At 46.9% G+C, this 16,635-nt stretch overlaps 1 protein-coding gene across 5 annotated transcripts in view; it reads left to right on the forward strand.

Moving 5' to 3' along the window:
• The window catches only part of ASAP1 (ArfGAP with SH3 domain, ankyrin repeat and PH domain 1), a 352,276-nt gene that overhangs the window by 288,983 nt on the left and 46,658 nt on the right, over window positions 1–16,635 (forward strand). For all 5 annotated transcript variants that reach the window (XM_046008073.1, XM_046008083.1, XM_046008053.1 and 2 more), the window contains 3 exons: window positions 7,121–7,208; window positions 9,155–9,203; window positions 15,582–15,745. In XM_046008073.1, coding sequence (XP_045864029.1) covers window positions 7,121–7,208; window positions 9,155–9,203; window positions 15,582–15,745 — 301 coding nt within the window. The remainder of the gene's footprint in view (window positions 1–7,120; window positions 7,209–9,154; window positions 9,204–15,581; window positions 15,746–16,635) is intronic.

The following is a 16,635-nucleotide window of genomic DNA, read 5'->3' on the forward strand; positions in this document are numbered from 1 at the left end:
TGCCCTCATTTTAATTGCCAGCCGTTTGTATGCAGGGCAGTAGAAATCTATTCTAAATGTTTAACTCAGCTCCTCACTGCCTGTTTTTTTTTTTTTTTTTTTTGATAAAAAGTAGTGGGAATACTTTTTTTAAAAATATAGCTTAATCGCTCAGATATTTTATCACCAAGCCACTGTATTTTGTAGAATTATTTTAAAAGGTTTTTGGTTTACGAGCTCTGGTTGGTTAGCAAGGCATGGATTACAGTGGTTACCATGGCTACATAGGAAATAAGAGTTGCAAAGTTCTTGTGCTTGCCCGTGGGGCGCCTGGGTGGCTCAGTCGGTTGAACATCCAGCTTGATTTCAGCTCAGGTCGTGACCTCAGGATTATAAGATGCAGCCTCAAGTCAGGTTCCATGCTTAGTGGGGAGTGTGTTTGAGATTCTCTCTCTCCCTCTGCCCTTCCCCCCCCCCATAATAAGTAAAATCTTTGAAAACTAATAAAAATATAAAAAAATTAAAGTTTTATGCTGGCCCAAACTCCGTATCTGGCAATTAGGAGACAGTTGTAGAAATTAGTATATGGAGTAATGTCCAGAATGTTCATCAGTTGTAGTAACAATAACATCAGCCCCACTTCTTACCAGAAGCCCTGGTAAACTCCCTTTTTTTTTTTTTTTCCTATTTACATTGTAGCACATACTCTCTGAAGTGATGAGTTCCTTACGCTTTTCCTTACAGATTTTCAAGGATATCTGTATGTCCTGTGGGGAGGCCTGGATGGTTCAGCTGGCTAAGCAGTTAAGCTTCTGCCTTTGGCTCAGGTCATGAATCCGGAGATCAAGCCCTATGTTGGGCTCCCTGCTCAGTGGGGAGTCTGCTTCTTCCTCTCCTTCTGTCTCTCTCCCTGCTCGTTCTCTCTCAAATAAATAAAAAAAATCTTTGGGGAGGAAAAAAAGAATACTTCATATTCAGATATATCTTTCTCATACATTCTGCCAACTGGAAATGAGTACTGTGGGGTAAGTGGTTGGGAGAGTTAAGGGATTCCATAGTCATGCACACTCTAGAATGAATTACTTTAGTAATTACTAGTTAAATGATTACTTCCTCCCCTAAGCTCTCTGAAGGACCACTAAGGAAGAGGAGAGCTTTCATTATAGCCACAAGAGTACTTCTGGAATGTGGAACTCGTCCAGAATGGGTGGGATTTCTCAACAGAAGTATTAAGTGATTTGGAGGGAAATAAGAGAGGTAACTGGCCATTTCAGGGTAGGAAGAACAAAAAAAGGAAAAGCAGGAAAGATGTTTTCACTTGCTATACAAATGTCCCAAGGGCCTGCCTTGGCAAAGGAACAGTTTGATAAATTGGAGAAGCTCTGGGAAGGAATTTGTTCACATCTCAGCTTTGCTTTTTACTTTCTGTAAAACACTGGTCAATTTACTCCCGCCTTCCTGACCCTCGGTTTCCTCATCTATAAAATAGGGACACAACAGTACCCAGCTATTGGGGTTATTGCAAGAATTACATAATAAAATTTACTAAAGCACCTAGCAGTTTATTAGGTGCCCAAATAAACCACAATAGTTTCCAAAAGGCAGTAGTTTTAATGTACTAAAATTGTAGAGATAAGATCTCTCTGCGGTAGTAGGTATTCAGTATGTACCTAACATCTAGCCAGAGGGTGATTGTGGTTATCAACTGCATGCCAAATATAGGTGTCCCTGTAGGGCAGAGTAGGTGTCCAAATAAATACTTACTGAACAAAAAGTTTGAAATGACCGTAATGATCAGAACAGCCCTGTGACCAAGTATTAGCATAGAAAGTGAAGGGAACTTACTATTTTTACTTCTTTCCACACAACGGCCTCAGCCAGGCGGGGTCAGGCTTATCCCCCAAGTAATTAATGATGTTCACTTCTTGTTTGTGAATTAGAGCAATTCAGTAGGAGGATGGAGGGAAGTAATCTCATTCCTGGGTACTAATTCCAGTAGCAGCTGTTTCCTGCTAACAGGGAAATGTGCCTGCGCTAAAGGCTTCACACTTCCAGCAAAAACATTTCACCGTGGTACACACTAAGCTGTTTGAGGACAAATGTGTGGTGTTTGTTTTCTTCCCGGAGACACAGAGACGTTAATGAGAGTTGACTCATTCCATTTCTACGTGCATTTCTCCTTCCATGTCTGATGATTTTCCTGGCTGAACGGCATTTTCTATTTTGAGTGGCAGGCAGAGCATTATGTCAGAGAGATAATATCTTCATCACTTCTGCTCATGGAACGTGTCCAGAGCTTCCCTAGTTGGAACATTCTCAAAAATGAAAAACTCGAGGGTGATCTTGCCCTGTGTGTGTGTGTGTGTGTGTAAAATGAACACATCTGTGTATGTTGTTAATTGGGGGGAAAAAGCAGTCTGCAAAACAACATACACAACTTGAACCAACCCATGATTTTTTAAAACAAACATCTCTCTCTCTCTCTCTCACGCACGCACACACACACACACACACACAGCCCAATCTTCTAACAATGATGCCTGGGTATAAAAGTGAGATTAACAGGTAGTGTTCAGTCTCTTCTTTGGCTGTGTCCCCTACTGTTTCTTCAGTTAATATCGTTTTTGTAATGAAGAGTGAAATCTGTAAGAGGACAAGGCTCAGAGTTTCAGGGAACAGAGCTGTAAAATCTTCAGTTTTGAAGCCTGCCAGACCTGTGTTTGAGTGGAAGCACCTGCCGCTGTTGAAAGCCCCGCAGGTGCAATGCATCCTCCCTTCCGCTCACCATCCAGATGCCTGGACTGAGCGGTGCACATGCTATAGAGAGGTCACTTTGGGAATCATTGATTAAAAAGTCTCACATTTTGGGCAGTTACTTGAGTCCCCGGCCCCCAGTACCATGGCTGTATCTTTGATTCAGGCCCCCATCATTGCCCACCAGTCTTGCAGTCTCAGTCGCCTCACCCAGCCACGCCGCTGAATGCACGTGTAGGAGTTCACTGCTCCGACGGACCCTTGACTGCCTGAGCCACCAGGGCGGAGATGTGAGCTCCTGAGCACCACAGGCAGTTCCCCCTCCACACACATAACTTCCCCATGGGCATCACTGCTGCCCTGCTCTCCTCTTACCCCCCAGGGGTCTGCACCTGCTCCTCCTGGCTGTTCCCACCCCTCTGCCGCGTTCAGACCCCCCATCCACACCCTCGCCAGGGCTGAGGCTGTCTCTGTGGGGCGCGCCCCAGTCAGGCAGCGCACATTCTAGGCCCCTGCCTTGGTCTCTTTCCCATAGCTGTTGAAGGGCACCGAGCGCTTTGCGTATGTGCTTGGAATGTTGCAGAGGCTTACTGTTGAGCCAAATAAATAAGTAAAAAAGTATTTCAAATAGGCTTCTAAATTTCTCATCAGTTACAAAAGTAACTGGGGGAAAATCAAATGGCCTGAGAAGACATGAAAGAGGAAGTTAATCTTGCGCACTCCGGCTCTCTGTTTCTAACCCTTACTCTTCTCAGGAGATGTTCTGTCCTAGGCTAGGGCTTCCAGCGGCTTCCTGAGTCCGCGCCGCATAGTGGAAGCAGGAGGAGGACTCGGGCTTTGGTCCTCTCAGATTGGGTTCTGCTCCAGGCTCTGTCGTCTCCTTACTGGGAGATTTTAGAAAAATTAGTAAACCTCTCTGTGCTTCTCTGTCATCTCACTTAGGACAAGAAACTAAAGTGACTTCCCTCACAGGTGCTGGTTCATCAGGTGGTATATGTACGGCAGCTGAAATGCTTTCACTCATTTCATAAAACACTTGAGTGCCTGCTGTATGGCAGCCCATTTGAGTGAACAGAAAAGTGTGTGCCCTTAGTGTGAAGAAAGAGGAGATAAGAGCCAGGAAGACAGTAGAGGGGGTGTAAAGGGGAGGGGAAGTCGCTGGAGTGTGATTAGGCCAGGAAAGTGGTCTCTGAGGAGGTGCTGCTTTTGAGAGACCTTCAGGTCTCTCAAAAGGAGGGAGGAGGAAGAGAGCCTACAGCTGTAGGGTTTGGGGGTGGCCGGTGTGAACCACGGGAGGGAGGCCTGGCTTCCTCCCAGCAGAGGGAGCTGCAGGCCCGGTGGCAGGAGCTGGTCAGAAGGAGCCTGGAAGCTGTATTCAGGGTCGTGGTACAGACCCGGGTTTTTATCCTGAGCCTGGGAGGAATCATCAGCAGTAAGGACTCAATAAATCCATGCTTCCTTTGTTTTTTTTCTTTCCTTTCCTTAAACAATATGAAAGCATTTCCTCAGCTGTACACAGTGATGTAGCCCAGGGCAAGTCACTCAGTCTTACTTTGACTTTAGTCTGCCAAAATGCCAGGAAGATTATACCTTCTTTAATCAATATACCTATAAATTAGTACTAAATGTTGAGAAAGTGGTTTGAAATTTTGGGGAGTTATACAAACCCGGGATTCTAGTATTACTCTACTGATTTCCTGAGCCTTCTGGGGCCTTGGTCCGAGGACTTCGGTTGAGCGTACCACTCTACTTCCTGGCGTTTGTGGGCTCAGTACTGGCTATGTTGGCGGTTTCAACAGTCAAAAATTGTGTTTTCTGCTCCTTAAATTCACATGTGGGGTGATAGGTCATTTGTCAGGTGTCTCATTGGCATTTGGGGGAGGAACACTATATGCAGTCAAGATGTCCTGTGTTACACGCAGTGTGTGTTAATGGGGCAACTGTCAGACCAGTAGTATTGGCAGAACTCCAAGGGAATAAATATTGTGTGTCATCATGACAGGACTTGTGGGCCAACTGTTTCGAATCCTTCCCATCAGAAGCTTTCTGGTAATGTACGCTCTGAGGTAGTCCATGCTTAGGAAAGAGAGATGAATGATGGTCTTTAACTTGTCTGAATACGGTTAATATTAAGTTTTTTTTTTCTTTCTGAAAATGTTGTGTTTGTTCCTTGATTGTATTTGTTGGTGAGGTTGTTCAGAAACACTGGAGTAACATGGATTTGGGGACAAAAAAAATCATCCAGTTAATCTTCTGCTACATTAATCATGAATGGTGCCTAAAAAATTCTTAAGTTTTTCCAAGAGATTCCTGGACTTAGGGTAAGAAACCTGAAACCTCTTATTATGCGTAATCATCTGAAGCAGGCAAGGGAAGTTCTTCCTTCTGTCTGGCTCAGATCTTCTACGATTTGAGCGCATTTCTTTCTTCTTCATTTGTACAAATGAAAAACAGCTGTCCTGCCTTCCCCCATAACCACCTTTCATGTTCTCGAGGATGGTTATTAAATCACTCCCTAGCTTTCTTTCCTCGGAACTAAGTAATGCCTTCAGCCGGTCTTCAAAGTACCCATTTTCCACTCCTTTAATCATCTCCTGATCTTTCCTGAACTTTTCTCCGTCCTTCTTTAAATGTGGATGCCAAATTGGAACACAGCATTCTGGGGAGAGTCTCTGGTGACCTGGGATCTCTAGCTGTTCAGGCTGTCCAAGGTGATTGTCATTCTTACGGAAATGCAGCCATCTCACCAGCATCCAGAAGGATGAGGTGTAAGACAGTTCCCTTTCCAGAGGGGCGGGGGGCGCCTCCTTGTGGCTGCAGCTGCGGGTTTTGGAACCTGATGCCCATAGCAAACCAAACTCCAAGTCTGTTCTGAGAAAATCTTGCAAGGCCTACAAACTCCCGCCTCCTCCCGCTTCTGGGCTTGCCAGCCAGTTGTGTAATGCAAGACCCCACTCCCAGGGGCTCTTTCCTCTTAGGCAGAACTGTCCCGCGAGGGACTTCACGGCCAGTGTCCATGCCCGAGTCAAACATCCTTGCCGTAAACATGAAGTCCCTTGGGGCGCCTGGGTGGCTCAGTGGGTTAAGCCTCTGCCTTTGGCTCAGGTCATGGTCCTGGGGTCCCGGGATCAAGCCCCGCATTGGGCTCTCTGCTCTGCGGGGAGCCTGCTTCCTCCTCTCTCTCTCTCTGCCTGCCTCTCTGCCTACTTGTGATCTCTGTCAAATAAATAAATAAAATCTTTAAAAAAAAAATTTACTTCTTAAAAAAAAAAAAAAAACCATGTAGTCCCTTGGCGTCTCTCACTTCCTCCCCCCAGACAGCTTGCTCTGGAACAGATTCAGGACAAGACGCATTGTTTTCTGGATCTAATCTCATTGAAATCACAGTGGGGGTAGGATCTCAAAAACAGGGAGTGCAGGAAGGTAAACAACTTAATTGCCTGGTGTCCGTTTTGGAAATTGTCTTGATCACGTGCCATCTCTGTTGCCCTTTTACTGCCTCTTCTCCCTGTTTTCCCTCAAAACACAGTGCTTTGGGTCTAAATGGTCCTGTCTTGGGGATTTTCAGAATCGCACCTATCGGTTGAGGAAGGAATACAGGACTGGGGAATTACATGGCTTCCTTCAGCAGGCTTTTGTTCAAGTGAAGCCCAGCCTGGGCACACACAGATGTCACTCCTCGGTCAGCTCCTGCACGAAGCAGGCAGGCATGCTGGCATTAGCCTCTGGCCGGCCTGTGACCTTGGACGAATACAGGCAGGAAATAAGAAAGAGTCTGACCAGAATGATTCTGTGGCAAGACTCCACGTAGGCAAAGCCTAAAATAGCATGACTGTCTAAATCCTGTAGGATCTGAATGATTATATGTGTAACTGAGAGATTTGCTGATAAATGATATGAAATCCTTATTGTATTTTTTCCTTTCTCCCGATTTTGGGGCTCATTAAGTAATGTCTCATTAAGCAGCGTCTCACAGGTCAATTATCTTTGCACGTTTGAGCAAAGAACTAAATTTTGCATTACAACCAAAATCTGTGGATCCCTGAGACCTCACGTTTGGGCAGAGTGATTACTGGGGTCATTTGAGTCGGCTGTATTTCACAGTACGGTACAGAACTGAGAGCATTAGCTGTCCGTGCTTGGGGGCTGTGAAGTTGAGAGCTGCGTTTCCATCGCGCATGCCCACTCTGCAGGGCCAGTGAAGTGGATTATCTTGGTTCCATTCTGATTAATCACATAGGCTTATGTACAGTTAAAAAGCATGTGTAAGAACGAGCTGCAGATGCTCCTGGGGTCGATGAGACTCCCTCACAGGTACCGTGTGAGACTGACCCTGCAGGGTGAGGGGACAGTGCACCGGGTGTAACTCCCTCACTTTCTCTTCTAGTCTAACAGGCAGCCAGCCAAGTTGAACCTTCTCACCTGCCAGGTGAAACCCAATGCCGAGGACAAGAAGTCTTTTGACCTGATATCACGTGAGTCCTCTTTCTCTCCCTGTCGGTTCCCGTGGCTTCCGACCCTGTGCATCTCCATCTCTGGGCGCGCAAGCAGCAGCTGGCCCAGGCCGGGCCCCTGGCGCACATCTCTTCATTCACAGTGAGCCCACCTGCAGGGGGGAGGCAGGACAGAGTCAGATCCGACCAGCAGTAGACTCAAATTGAGATGCATACATTAAATTAGACCAGTTCGTGACCACGAGCCCACAGCCACAGAGATTTTTGTACATGTATCCCTATTTCTGTCTTAGAATTCTCTTAGATCTGCTGAATCACAGTCTTTGCTGTGAAGCCCAAACATTTTTTAAGAAGCCCAGGTGATTCTGCCGCGTACCTGCGGTTAAGAACCTCTGACATAGACTTGAGAGAGCAGGAGTGTCAGTGTAACCATCCAGGAGTGATAACTGTACCCAGAGTTGTGACCTTGCAAAACAGGGCTCTTACAAATCATCTTACTTCCAGGTAGAACTGCCCTCCCACTTCACAAATGGAAGGTACACATCCCATCTCTCTCTTAATCCATGGGTCCTTGTGTGCTTTTCTCTTGTGAGGAAAGGTTGCTTTCTTCTAGACTGACTCCTGTGCTTAATACTGGGCACTTCAAGAAAGAGGATGGTAGTGCCCCTGAAGTGGCTCACCTGTATTCTGAAATCCCGCACATGAACCTGCAGTATCCCTCCTTTCCAGAGCCCCGTGGGGCTGTCCGACAGCCTAAGTGCATGATCCCTGTGCAGAACACAGACGTACTCTCCTGCCCTGTGCAGTCCTTCTGATGTAGTTGGATGAATGGAAGTCCTAAAACAGTTTCACCCAAAGGACCAAATCTGTAGTGAGACCTTTTGGATGGAGTCCAACCTGGATTAGGCAGCATCTATTAAAGTTCAGAGTCCCCATGATTTTTATGACCAAGAAATTTCCCAGGTTACTGATGAAATGTTGGAGTTGCGACTCCAAAAAGCTAAAACTCCTAGAAGAGAGAGCCCAGAGGTTGTTAATAACAGTCACCAGTCATTGAGCATCTAATATGTACTAGGTGCTTTATATACATTATGGCCATTCCTCACAAAAGCCCTATCAGTTTCCTATTTTGTGGAAGAGAAAACTGAGGCTCAGAGACATTCAGTGACTTACCCAAGGTCACACAGCAGTAAACCAACGATTGGATCCAACCAAGGTTCTTGGGCTCTTCTATGTTTGGCCAGTTCTTGGACAGACACATTCATAAGGGTAAGAGTATCTGACCTGGAGTAGTTACGTAGTGAGTGACTGGTTAGTTTGACCTGAATATGTCCAAACATTCTAGTAAATCCTGAAGTTTAAGAAAGAGCCTCCCTAAAAAAAAAAAAAAGAAAGAAAGAGCCTCCCTTATGTACAGCTGCCCCAACTCTCCACATCAGGCTGTTCCCTCCTGACCTGGGCAGCACCTCGAAGGTGAACCTTGAGCAGGGTGGAAGCCCTTCCTCCCTGAAGCCTGATTGAGCCAGAGAGCAGCCTGGGGTGGCGTATGCCTGCTTGGCAGAGCTGCTTTGTGAGCTACGGATCATTTCAGAAAAGTAATTTTTTTAAAGGAAACCCAGTAAAAGGCACACTGAAAATGAAAAAAATAATAAACCAAACTGGCAGCCGGCAGTCTCCAGTTGGTGGAGACATCCACTTTGATCCCATAGGCTCTATCCCCCTTTCTGTCTTGTTTTCAGAAGAAGTGCCAAATGTTTGGTATTTGCCCTTATTTTACTGTACTTCTCTTGCACGTCAGAAAACCAGTATTGACAAAGTGAACTGTGTGACTGCTAAGTCAAACTGGTGTAAAAACTAGATAATATTAAAATCCTCCTTTTACTGTGTTTTTTTCCCCAGAAACTTACATTATAGGTAAAGGTATTCTGCTGTCTAAAGTTCCCCGTACTTTCCTTTTTGTATTTTAGATAACAGGACGTACCACTTCCAGGCAGAAGACGAGCAGGATTATGTAGCGTAAGTAGTTTGTGATCTATGGCACAGTGTCCGGCACTGAAAAGGCACTCTGTCGTATAGCATACCTTACAATTTCCTTTTCGTTACTGAGAAGCTGTCCTGCGGGTTCCGCATGCTTCTGTCTCTCTGCTGGACCTTCGCATGTCACTCCTCTCTCTGTCCGGGCACTCAGTAAACTCTGAGACCTCCTTCAAGGTTCAGCTCAAGCCTCACCGTCTAGGGTCTCTGATGCTTCCTCTCACTCTGATGCCTCCTCTCACTCCCAGATGAGCCTCTGGTTTGGGCTGAGCCCTCTAAAGCCTGAGAGCTCTTGAGGGCAGGGACTGTGCTCTCACCTTTAATCACGTCGCCTGATCTTAGGAGGGGCTTGCCCGGTGCAGGCCCATCCGCCTGGATGCTTGGTGGCTATTGACTGCGAGGGGAGAGGAGAGGCTGGCCCTGAAGAACAGTAGGTCAGGTGCCTCCGTGGGTGTGTGGGGCTCAGGAGCCCAGAGTGGGGGGGTGGAGAACAGACTTCGGTGTCACGCACTCCTAGGGGGGACGCCTACCTCTCCTGACCAGGCACGCGACCTCAGGCAGCTCCCCACCCCCTTTCTTCATGTTATCCCCAGTCCTGGGCCATCTTCATCGCCTCTTCCTTCCTGTAGCCTGCCAGGCGGCATGGACCATTCCGTCCTCAGCTGCTGGTGGGGGAGGATGTTTGTGTTAAAGCTGGCACTTTAACCTTTTTGTAGCATTCACATTTGCAGATCCCTGTCCCGTTGGTGACACACAATAAAAGTTATTTTCTTTCCTTACTGGTCTCTGGAGAGCCACCGAATTCTGCCCCCGCCCCTTCACCTTACACTCACCTCTTTTCTCTCTCTCTCTTCCTTCTGCTGTCCTCCTCCTCTGGAGAATTCCACTCTTCCCCATTTCAGGAGAAATGATAAAGGGTCAAAAAGAGAATAAAGAAAGGGTCGAAAAGATGCACAGCTGGGAGACATGGAGCAGAAAGGGTGGAGGGGGGGTTGCTGAGAGAGAAGATGAGAGAGGTGAAGGGAAAGGAGAAGAGTCTTTGACCCAGTCACTCGTCTAAAGGGTTAGTGAACACCACTTCCGGGCCGAGACCTGTGCAAAGCATGGAGAATACAAGGCTAAGTGAGACAGAGCCCCTGCCCTGAAGAAACTCGGTCTGTGCTAGAGGAGAAGATGGGGGCAGAGTGCAGGGACAGAGGGACAGAGTGCTGTGGGAACACGGGGACACGCATCATGTGCCTGGTTCTTGGGAGTGGTACTCAGGGATGACTTCCAAGGGGAAGGGAAGCAGCCCGAGGTGGCTCAGGAAGGTGCGGGAAGGTTATAAATACTCTGTACTCTGGTTTCAGGTCCCACGGGCCTAGAAGCAGCGGGAGGACTAGAAGGGAAGCAGCTGATGGCTCGATGTCACTGATCTGGGGTTGGCCAACTGGGGAGTGGCTCGAAAGGAGAGAGCAGGGGAGAGGTTGGTAGGGCTGGCCTTCTTTTTTTTTTTTTTTTTTTTTTTTTTAAAGATTTTATTTATTTATTTGACAGAGAGAGAGATCACAAGTAGGCAGAGAGGCAGGCAGAGAGAGAGGAGAAAGCAGGCTCCCCGCGGAGCAGAGAGCCTGACGCGGGGCTCGATCCCAGGACCCTGAGATCACGACCTGAGCCGAAGGCAGCGGCTTAATCTACTGAGCCACCCAGGCGCCCCTAGGGCTGGCCTTCTACCCTCAGACTCGGGGCAGTACTTAGTGAGCTCATATGATGCTTCGTGTGCGTCAGACCTTGTGAATCCTCACAACCCCAGAAAGCAGAGGCTCTTATCCCTAGCTCAAAAATGAGGGCACTGAGAGGCAGTGACCCATGGTCACAGTCCCAGGATCCTCGGGGTCTTGCGGTCGAGTTGGAGAAAGAGGTCCTTAGGGTACAGTGGGTGTCTCGTTGCCTGCAGTGTAGGTGCTCGCCGAGCCCTCAGGGGCACATTACCATCTCTCTAATCATGTCGGTCACAGAGTTGGCTTACTTGTGCCCATTCTGCTGATGATTAAACAGACTAAGTGAGGTTAAGGGGCTTCTTTTGACCTCAACATAAAATCGTATATGTGTGGTTGGAACAGTGGCCCTAATGCCCACGTGGTTACGCCACTTCCAGTTCATCACACTGATGCCATAAAGTGTTCAGCCGTGTGATAAGAGTCCATGGGTTGCAGGACCAGAACTCAGAGGGGACGGTTGAAGAGTCCAGACCATTACGTTTGCCTTGACTTTGGTTCACATCACTTGGTTTACTTTTAGGAACTTCAGCCCCTCCTCTGTAAGACATGGGAACAACAGTGGGCCCTTGATTCAGGCCCCTTCTGGAAGGTGGCCTTGAAAGGTGATGTGAGCAGACGAGCATCCCTGGTGGTGATGGGGCTTACCGGGTCCTGCTGGGGAAGGCCCAGCAGGCAGTCACATGTGTGGGCATGTGTGGGCTCCGGACCCGTGTCCCATCCAGAATCTCCTGGACAGAATTCCAGAATCACCTTGGAATATTGCTTCCCCTTGTGTTTCACTCTTTCCTCCTTTTTTTTTTTTTTTTTCCTTTTCCCTTCCCTAAATCCCTACATGGGAGAACAGGTAAGAGATCTGTGTGAGGCAGGGAATGCGTCCTCTTCTTTTTTGTTCATATCTCAAACCCAAGTTGTTAGTATTGTATTTACTCTGATTCACAAAGAACTCAGTCCCGTTTGGTCAAAGAGGTGTAGGCTTCTTGCCTGTGGACTTAGCACCCTTCAGTAGAGGACTTCCTTGGCCCAGCCAGCAGCTGCGACACACCTGCACTTGGCCTTCTCTGGGGCTGGTGGTGGCAACAAGGGGCTTCATTATGAGTGATGTCGGAGGGAATGGCATTCTGCAGAGAAAACACACACACACACACACACACCACTCCTCACCCCAGACGAGGTTTTGGTTCCTCATTGATTTCTGGGCTACGCAGAGAACATATAATTTCTTTCTCCTATGAAGGGGTCCAGTATAAGTAAATGTAGAAGACACTCTACAGGAGGAGGCGGGTCCCAGACAAAGGGCAGCTGCGTGTCTTGTTAGTAACAAGGAGACTGTAGGGGCGCCTGGGTGGCTCGGTTAAGTGGCTGCCTTCAGCTCAGGTCATGCTTCCAGGATCCTGGGATCGAGCCCTCATCGGGCTCCCTGCTTAGCAGAGAGCCTGCTTCTCTCTCTCCCTCTGCCTGCCACTCTGCTTACTTGTGCTCTCTCTCTATCTGTCTGCCAAATAAGTAAATAAAATCTTCAGAAAAAAGCAGCAGGAGATTATAGGCCTTGCTTGCAGGGCTTTGGGACTAAAGATAAAGTGTATAAAGTTCCTAGTCTAGTGCCAGTGTTACTAATCCTGTAAACTCACAGAAACTTTAGAGTCTTAAAATACAGTGGTGCGTTATTTTCTTTCTTATACTTTGTGGTATGCCTGTTACTTTAAAATAATTTAAAAGTGTATTTTTTAATTATCAGAAGTAGTTGCTTTGGTTCTTGATCTTTGAAACAGACAGTCCCTGCAGAAACTTAGTTGCCCTTAAAATATGTACTTTATAATTATCAGTACCAAGTCCTTTCTTTCTTTCTTTGTCCTGATCTCTTGAGTGAGGAGGTAGATGTGGCTAATAAAGGAACCCCAGAAAGGGATGTGGGGAGGGGGGTGTCAGCAGCATGTCTCCGTCCAGTGTGACACCTGCCCTGCTAGAGGACCTCAGGAGTCACAAACCTCTCTAGGCTTATGCTTTTTCATCTATAAGGACGGTCAGCCGCAATTCAGAGGCTTGCTGGGGGATTATATCTCAAAAATTATAAGGGGGGGCACCTGGGTGGCACAGTTGGTTAAGTATCTAACTCTTGATTTTGACTCAGATCATGATCCCAGGGTCGTAAGATTGAGCCCCAAATCAGGCTCTGTGCTAGGCCTGTAGCCTGCTTGGGAGTCTCTCTCTTCTTCTCCCTCTGAGCCCCCCACCCTACCCCCACCACTCATGCCGTCTTTAAAAAAAAAAAAATTAAGTCCTTGGCATGCAGTAGATCCTGGTGTATTAGATAGCCAGAATATCATAACGCTTAAAAAAAACAAAGCAGAGACTCTGCAGACTGAAAACTCCAGTAACACAATGCCACTGATTAAATACACGGTTGAGCCCAGTGTTTTGAATTGTTTTTAAGAAACCAATTTCTGGTTTTTAACTTGAGAGTAAATGATAGAAAAAATATTCTTTAATTTAGAAGGTATTGAATGACATACACACACACCGCCCCATTCCTGGGCTGTTGGTTTTGAGGTGTTGAGTTCTCGGCAGCGCAGTGGAAGAACGCTGAGCTGTGCGAGTGTATTTACAACTCGCAGGAGCTTTGCGCCTCCTGCCTTCACAGGCGTGCCTTGCAGTTCATGGACCCCAGGTAATCTGGTTTGGTTTGTAATTCTCATTGCTGCGACTCTTCTTCTAAACCTTTTGTGGAGAGCCCGTTGTGTCGTATCTGTGTCATCCTACAAGACACACACAAAACCGAGACTCTGCTCGGAACCTCTGTGCTCTCTGTGGGGGCAGTTATTAGCTGTCTGCACAGTAGGTGAGAACAAACTGTGGTTTGGAAATGTTTTTCATTTTCTTCTTTAAAAAAGGAACTGGAGTGCCAGGGTGGCTCAGTTAGAGAAGTGTCTGCCTTCAGCTCAGGTCATGATCCCAGGGTCCTGGGATCGAGTCCTGCATGGGGCTCCCTGCTCCATGGGGAGCCTGCTTCTCCTTCACCCTCTGCGTGCCACACCCCTGCTTGTGCTCTCACTCACTCTCTCTCTCTCTCTCAAATAAATAAATCTTTTTTTAATTAATTTACTTTTTTTTCTCATTCATGAAAGTAATACAAGCCCATGATAGGTTTGGAAAATTAGAGAAAGGCAGAGTCAAGCAATCCATCTATCCATTATTCCTACAGAAAATTACTCAGAAAAACATTTTGGTGAAATTAACATTTTGGTGAAAACCTTCTAGCCTTTTTCTTCCCCAGACAGAAGTACCTAAAACCCTATATGTCTCTAAATTTGGGATTATACCACATAAACAGTTTTTTCTTGTTTATATCACAAAACATTATATGATTGTGAGCATTTCCCCAGTGTCATCGAAAACAGTTGAAAACTTTGTCAACTATACTTCAATTCTAAAAGATCAATCTAGAAAAATTGGTTGAAAATTTAAAAAAAAATTTTTTTAAGATTTTTTATTTATTTATTTGACAGAGAGAGATCACAAGTAGGCAGAGAGGCAAGCAGAGAGAGTGAGAGGGAAGCAGGCTCCCTGCCGAGCAGAGAGCCCGATGTGGGACTCAATCCCAGGACCCTGAGATCATGACCTGAGCTGAAGGCAGCAGCTTAAACCACTGAGCCACCCAGGCACCCCGAAAAATTTAAAATTTTAATACCTGATTAACTATTCCACTCTGGTTATTTCCTGCTTTATTAATGAATCCTTGTTGTGTATTTAGGTGGTTTTATGCTACACTGGTAGCAGACGATGGTTTTGTTCAGTTCATACTGTAATCATGCTGTGTATGTGATTTCATGGTCTGTACTTTTTTTTTTAAGATTTTATTTATTTATTTGACAGAGAGAGACACGGAGAGAGAGGGAACACAAGCAGGGGGAGTGAGAGAGGGAGAAGCAGGCTTCCCACCGAGTAGGGAGCCTGATATATACGCTGCTCAGTCCCAGGACTCTGAGATCATGACCTGAGCCAAAGGCAGACGCTTAGCAGCTGAGCCACCCAGGCGCCCCATAGTCTGTACTTTCTATTTCAGATTATTAACATCAGCATGTTTGTTACTGTACCTTTGCCACAAGCATAAATTCTCAAAGCTGCTCATGAAATAAATACTCCTTCATTCTCATTTCCAAGCCCACCTCCCCCCCCCACACAGTGGACTGCCAGAGAACAGATGCCTTCTGCTCAACTATTTCTTGCCTTCTGTCCATTTTCACCAGTTCATTCTCATCCGTGCATTGGGTTCGTCCCGCAGCGAGTCCTCTTCATTCTGACGTTTGCTAGCTTCCGTCCAAATGGACGTGCACGCACCTTGTCACCCCTGCAGGCCCTCCGTGATGCAGACTTCATCTCTCCTCTGTCCCTCTCCCCGCTCTCATTTTCTCCAACATGTTACTTTGCGTTCTTTTAACTTTCTCTTTGGATTTAATGTCTTTTATTTTTTTCCTCACTTTATTGCTGGGGAGGGCGGGGGAGTCTCTCTTGGAAGTTCTTAACAAAAACAGCATTTTTTGCAGTGGAAGGAGGAAGCAGTGGCCTTGCTTTTACATCTCCTTCCTCTTGTTTTCAACAACAGATGGATATCCGTATTGACAAATAGCAAAGAAGAGGCCCTCACCATGGCCTTCCGTGGAGAGCAGAGCACGGGGGAGAACAGTCTGGAAGACCTGACGAAAGCCATCATCGAGGACGTCCAGCGGCTCCCTGGGAATGATGTCTGCTGTGATTGTGGCTCACCAGGTATTTGCCCCCAAACGGGAGCTGGCTTCTTACCCAGCCTTTCTCCTCCCACAGAGTAAACACGAGCTGGGTATTTAAATCCTTATCTCCGTATGGACAGAGACACATACCCACCACTACTTCCAACTTGAATGGTCCCACCCCTGAGCTGCTTTTACACATGCTGTTCGCTCAGCCTGGAAACCGCCCCCCTGCTCTCCTCAAATGCCCCAAATGGCTACCTGCCCAAATGCTGCCAGTCAAATGAGCACCAGGGGCATATGGAGAGAGCCCTGAATGCAGAGTCCATCGTCCCGGTTTTGAATCACCAGCCTGCCGCTCACGGCCTGGATGACCTCATGCCAAGTCCCTTTACCAGTCTCATCTTCAGTTTCCTGGGGCAAAAAGGGGTAATAGACCTCTGCGGTTGTGAGGACTCGTGAACTGCTATATCTGAAATCGTCCCAACCCATTATATTTTACTTTCCTTCCTTTCTGCTCCGTGAAAACCGCCCCCCAGCCTCTGTGTCACACGGTGTCACCTTCCCAAACTTGTTTTCAGGTAGCGTCTGTATTGCGGAGGCATGGACAGTAAGTAACGTGTGTTCAGTGCTCACATTGTAATATGGCCTCTGCTAGTAGTTTCAGCCTTTCTCACTGAATCCTCGCAGATGCTCTGTGAGCAAGCTACTAACATCCTCAGCATTTACAGATGAGAAAACTAGGGAATTCTGAGAAGTTAAGTGACCTGCCAAAGTCATACATCTAGTAGGGATCAGAGCATGGATGCAAACCTGTGGTTCTTAAGCATCATGATATCCTTCCTAATTGTTTTCCTTGTGGAAATGGACTTCTCCATACCCCGTGCCTTGAGCACCTCAGAGACAGGCCTCCCAGTTTCTGCCGTGCTC

The sequence above is a fragment of the Meles meles genome, chromosome 1 (assembly GCF_922984935.1).
Source record: "Meles meles chromosome 1, mMelMel3.1 paternal haplotype, whole genome shotgun sequence".
NCBI lineage: Eukaryota > Metazoa > Chordata > Mammalia > Carnivora > Mustelidae > Meles > Meles meles.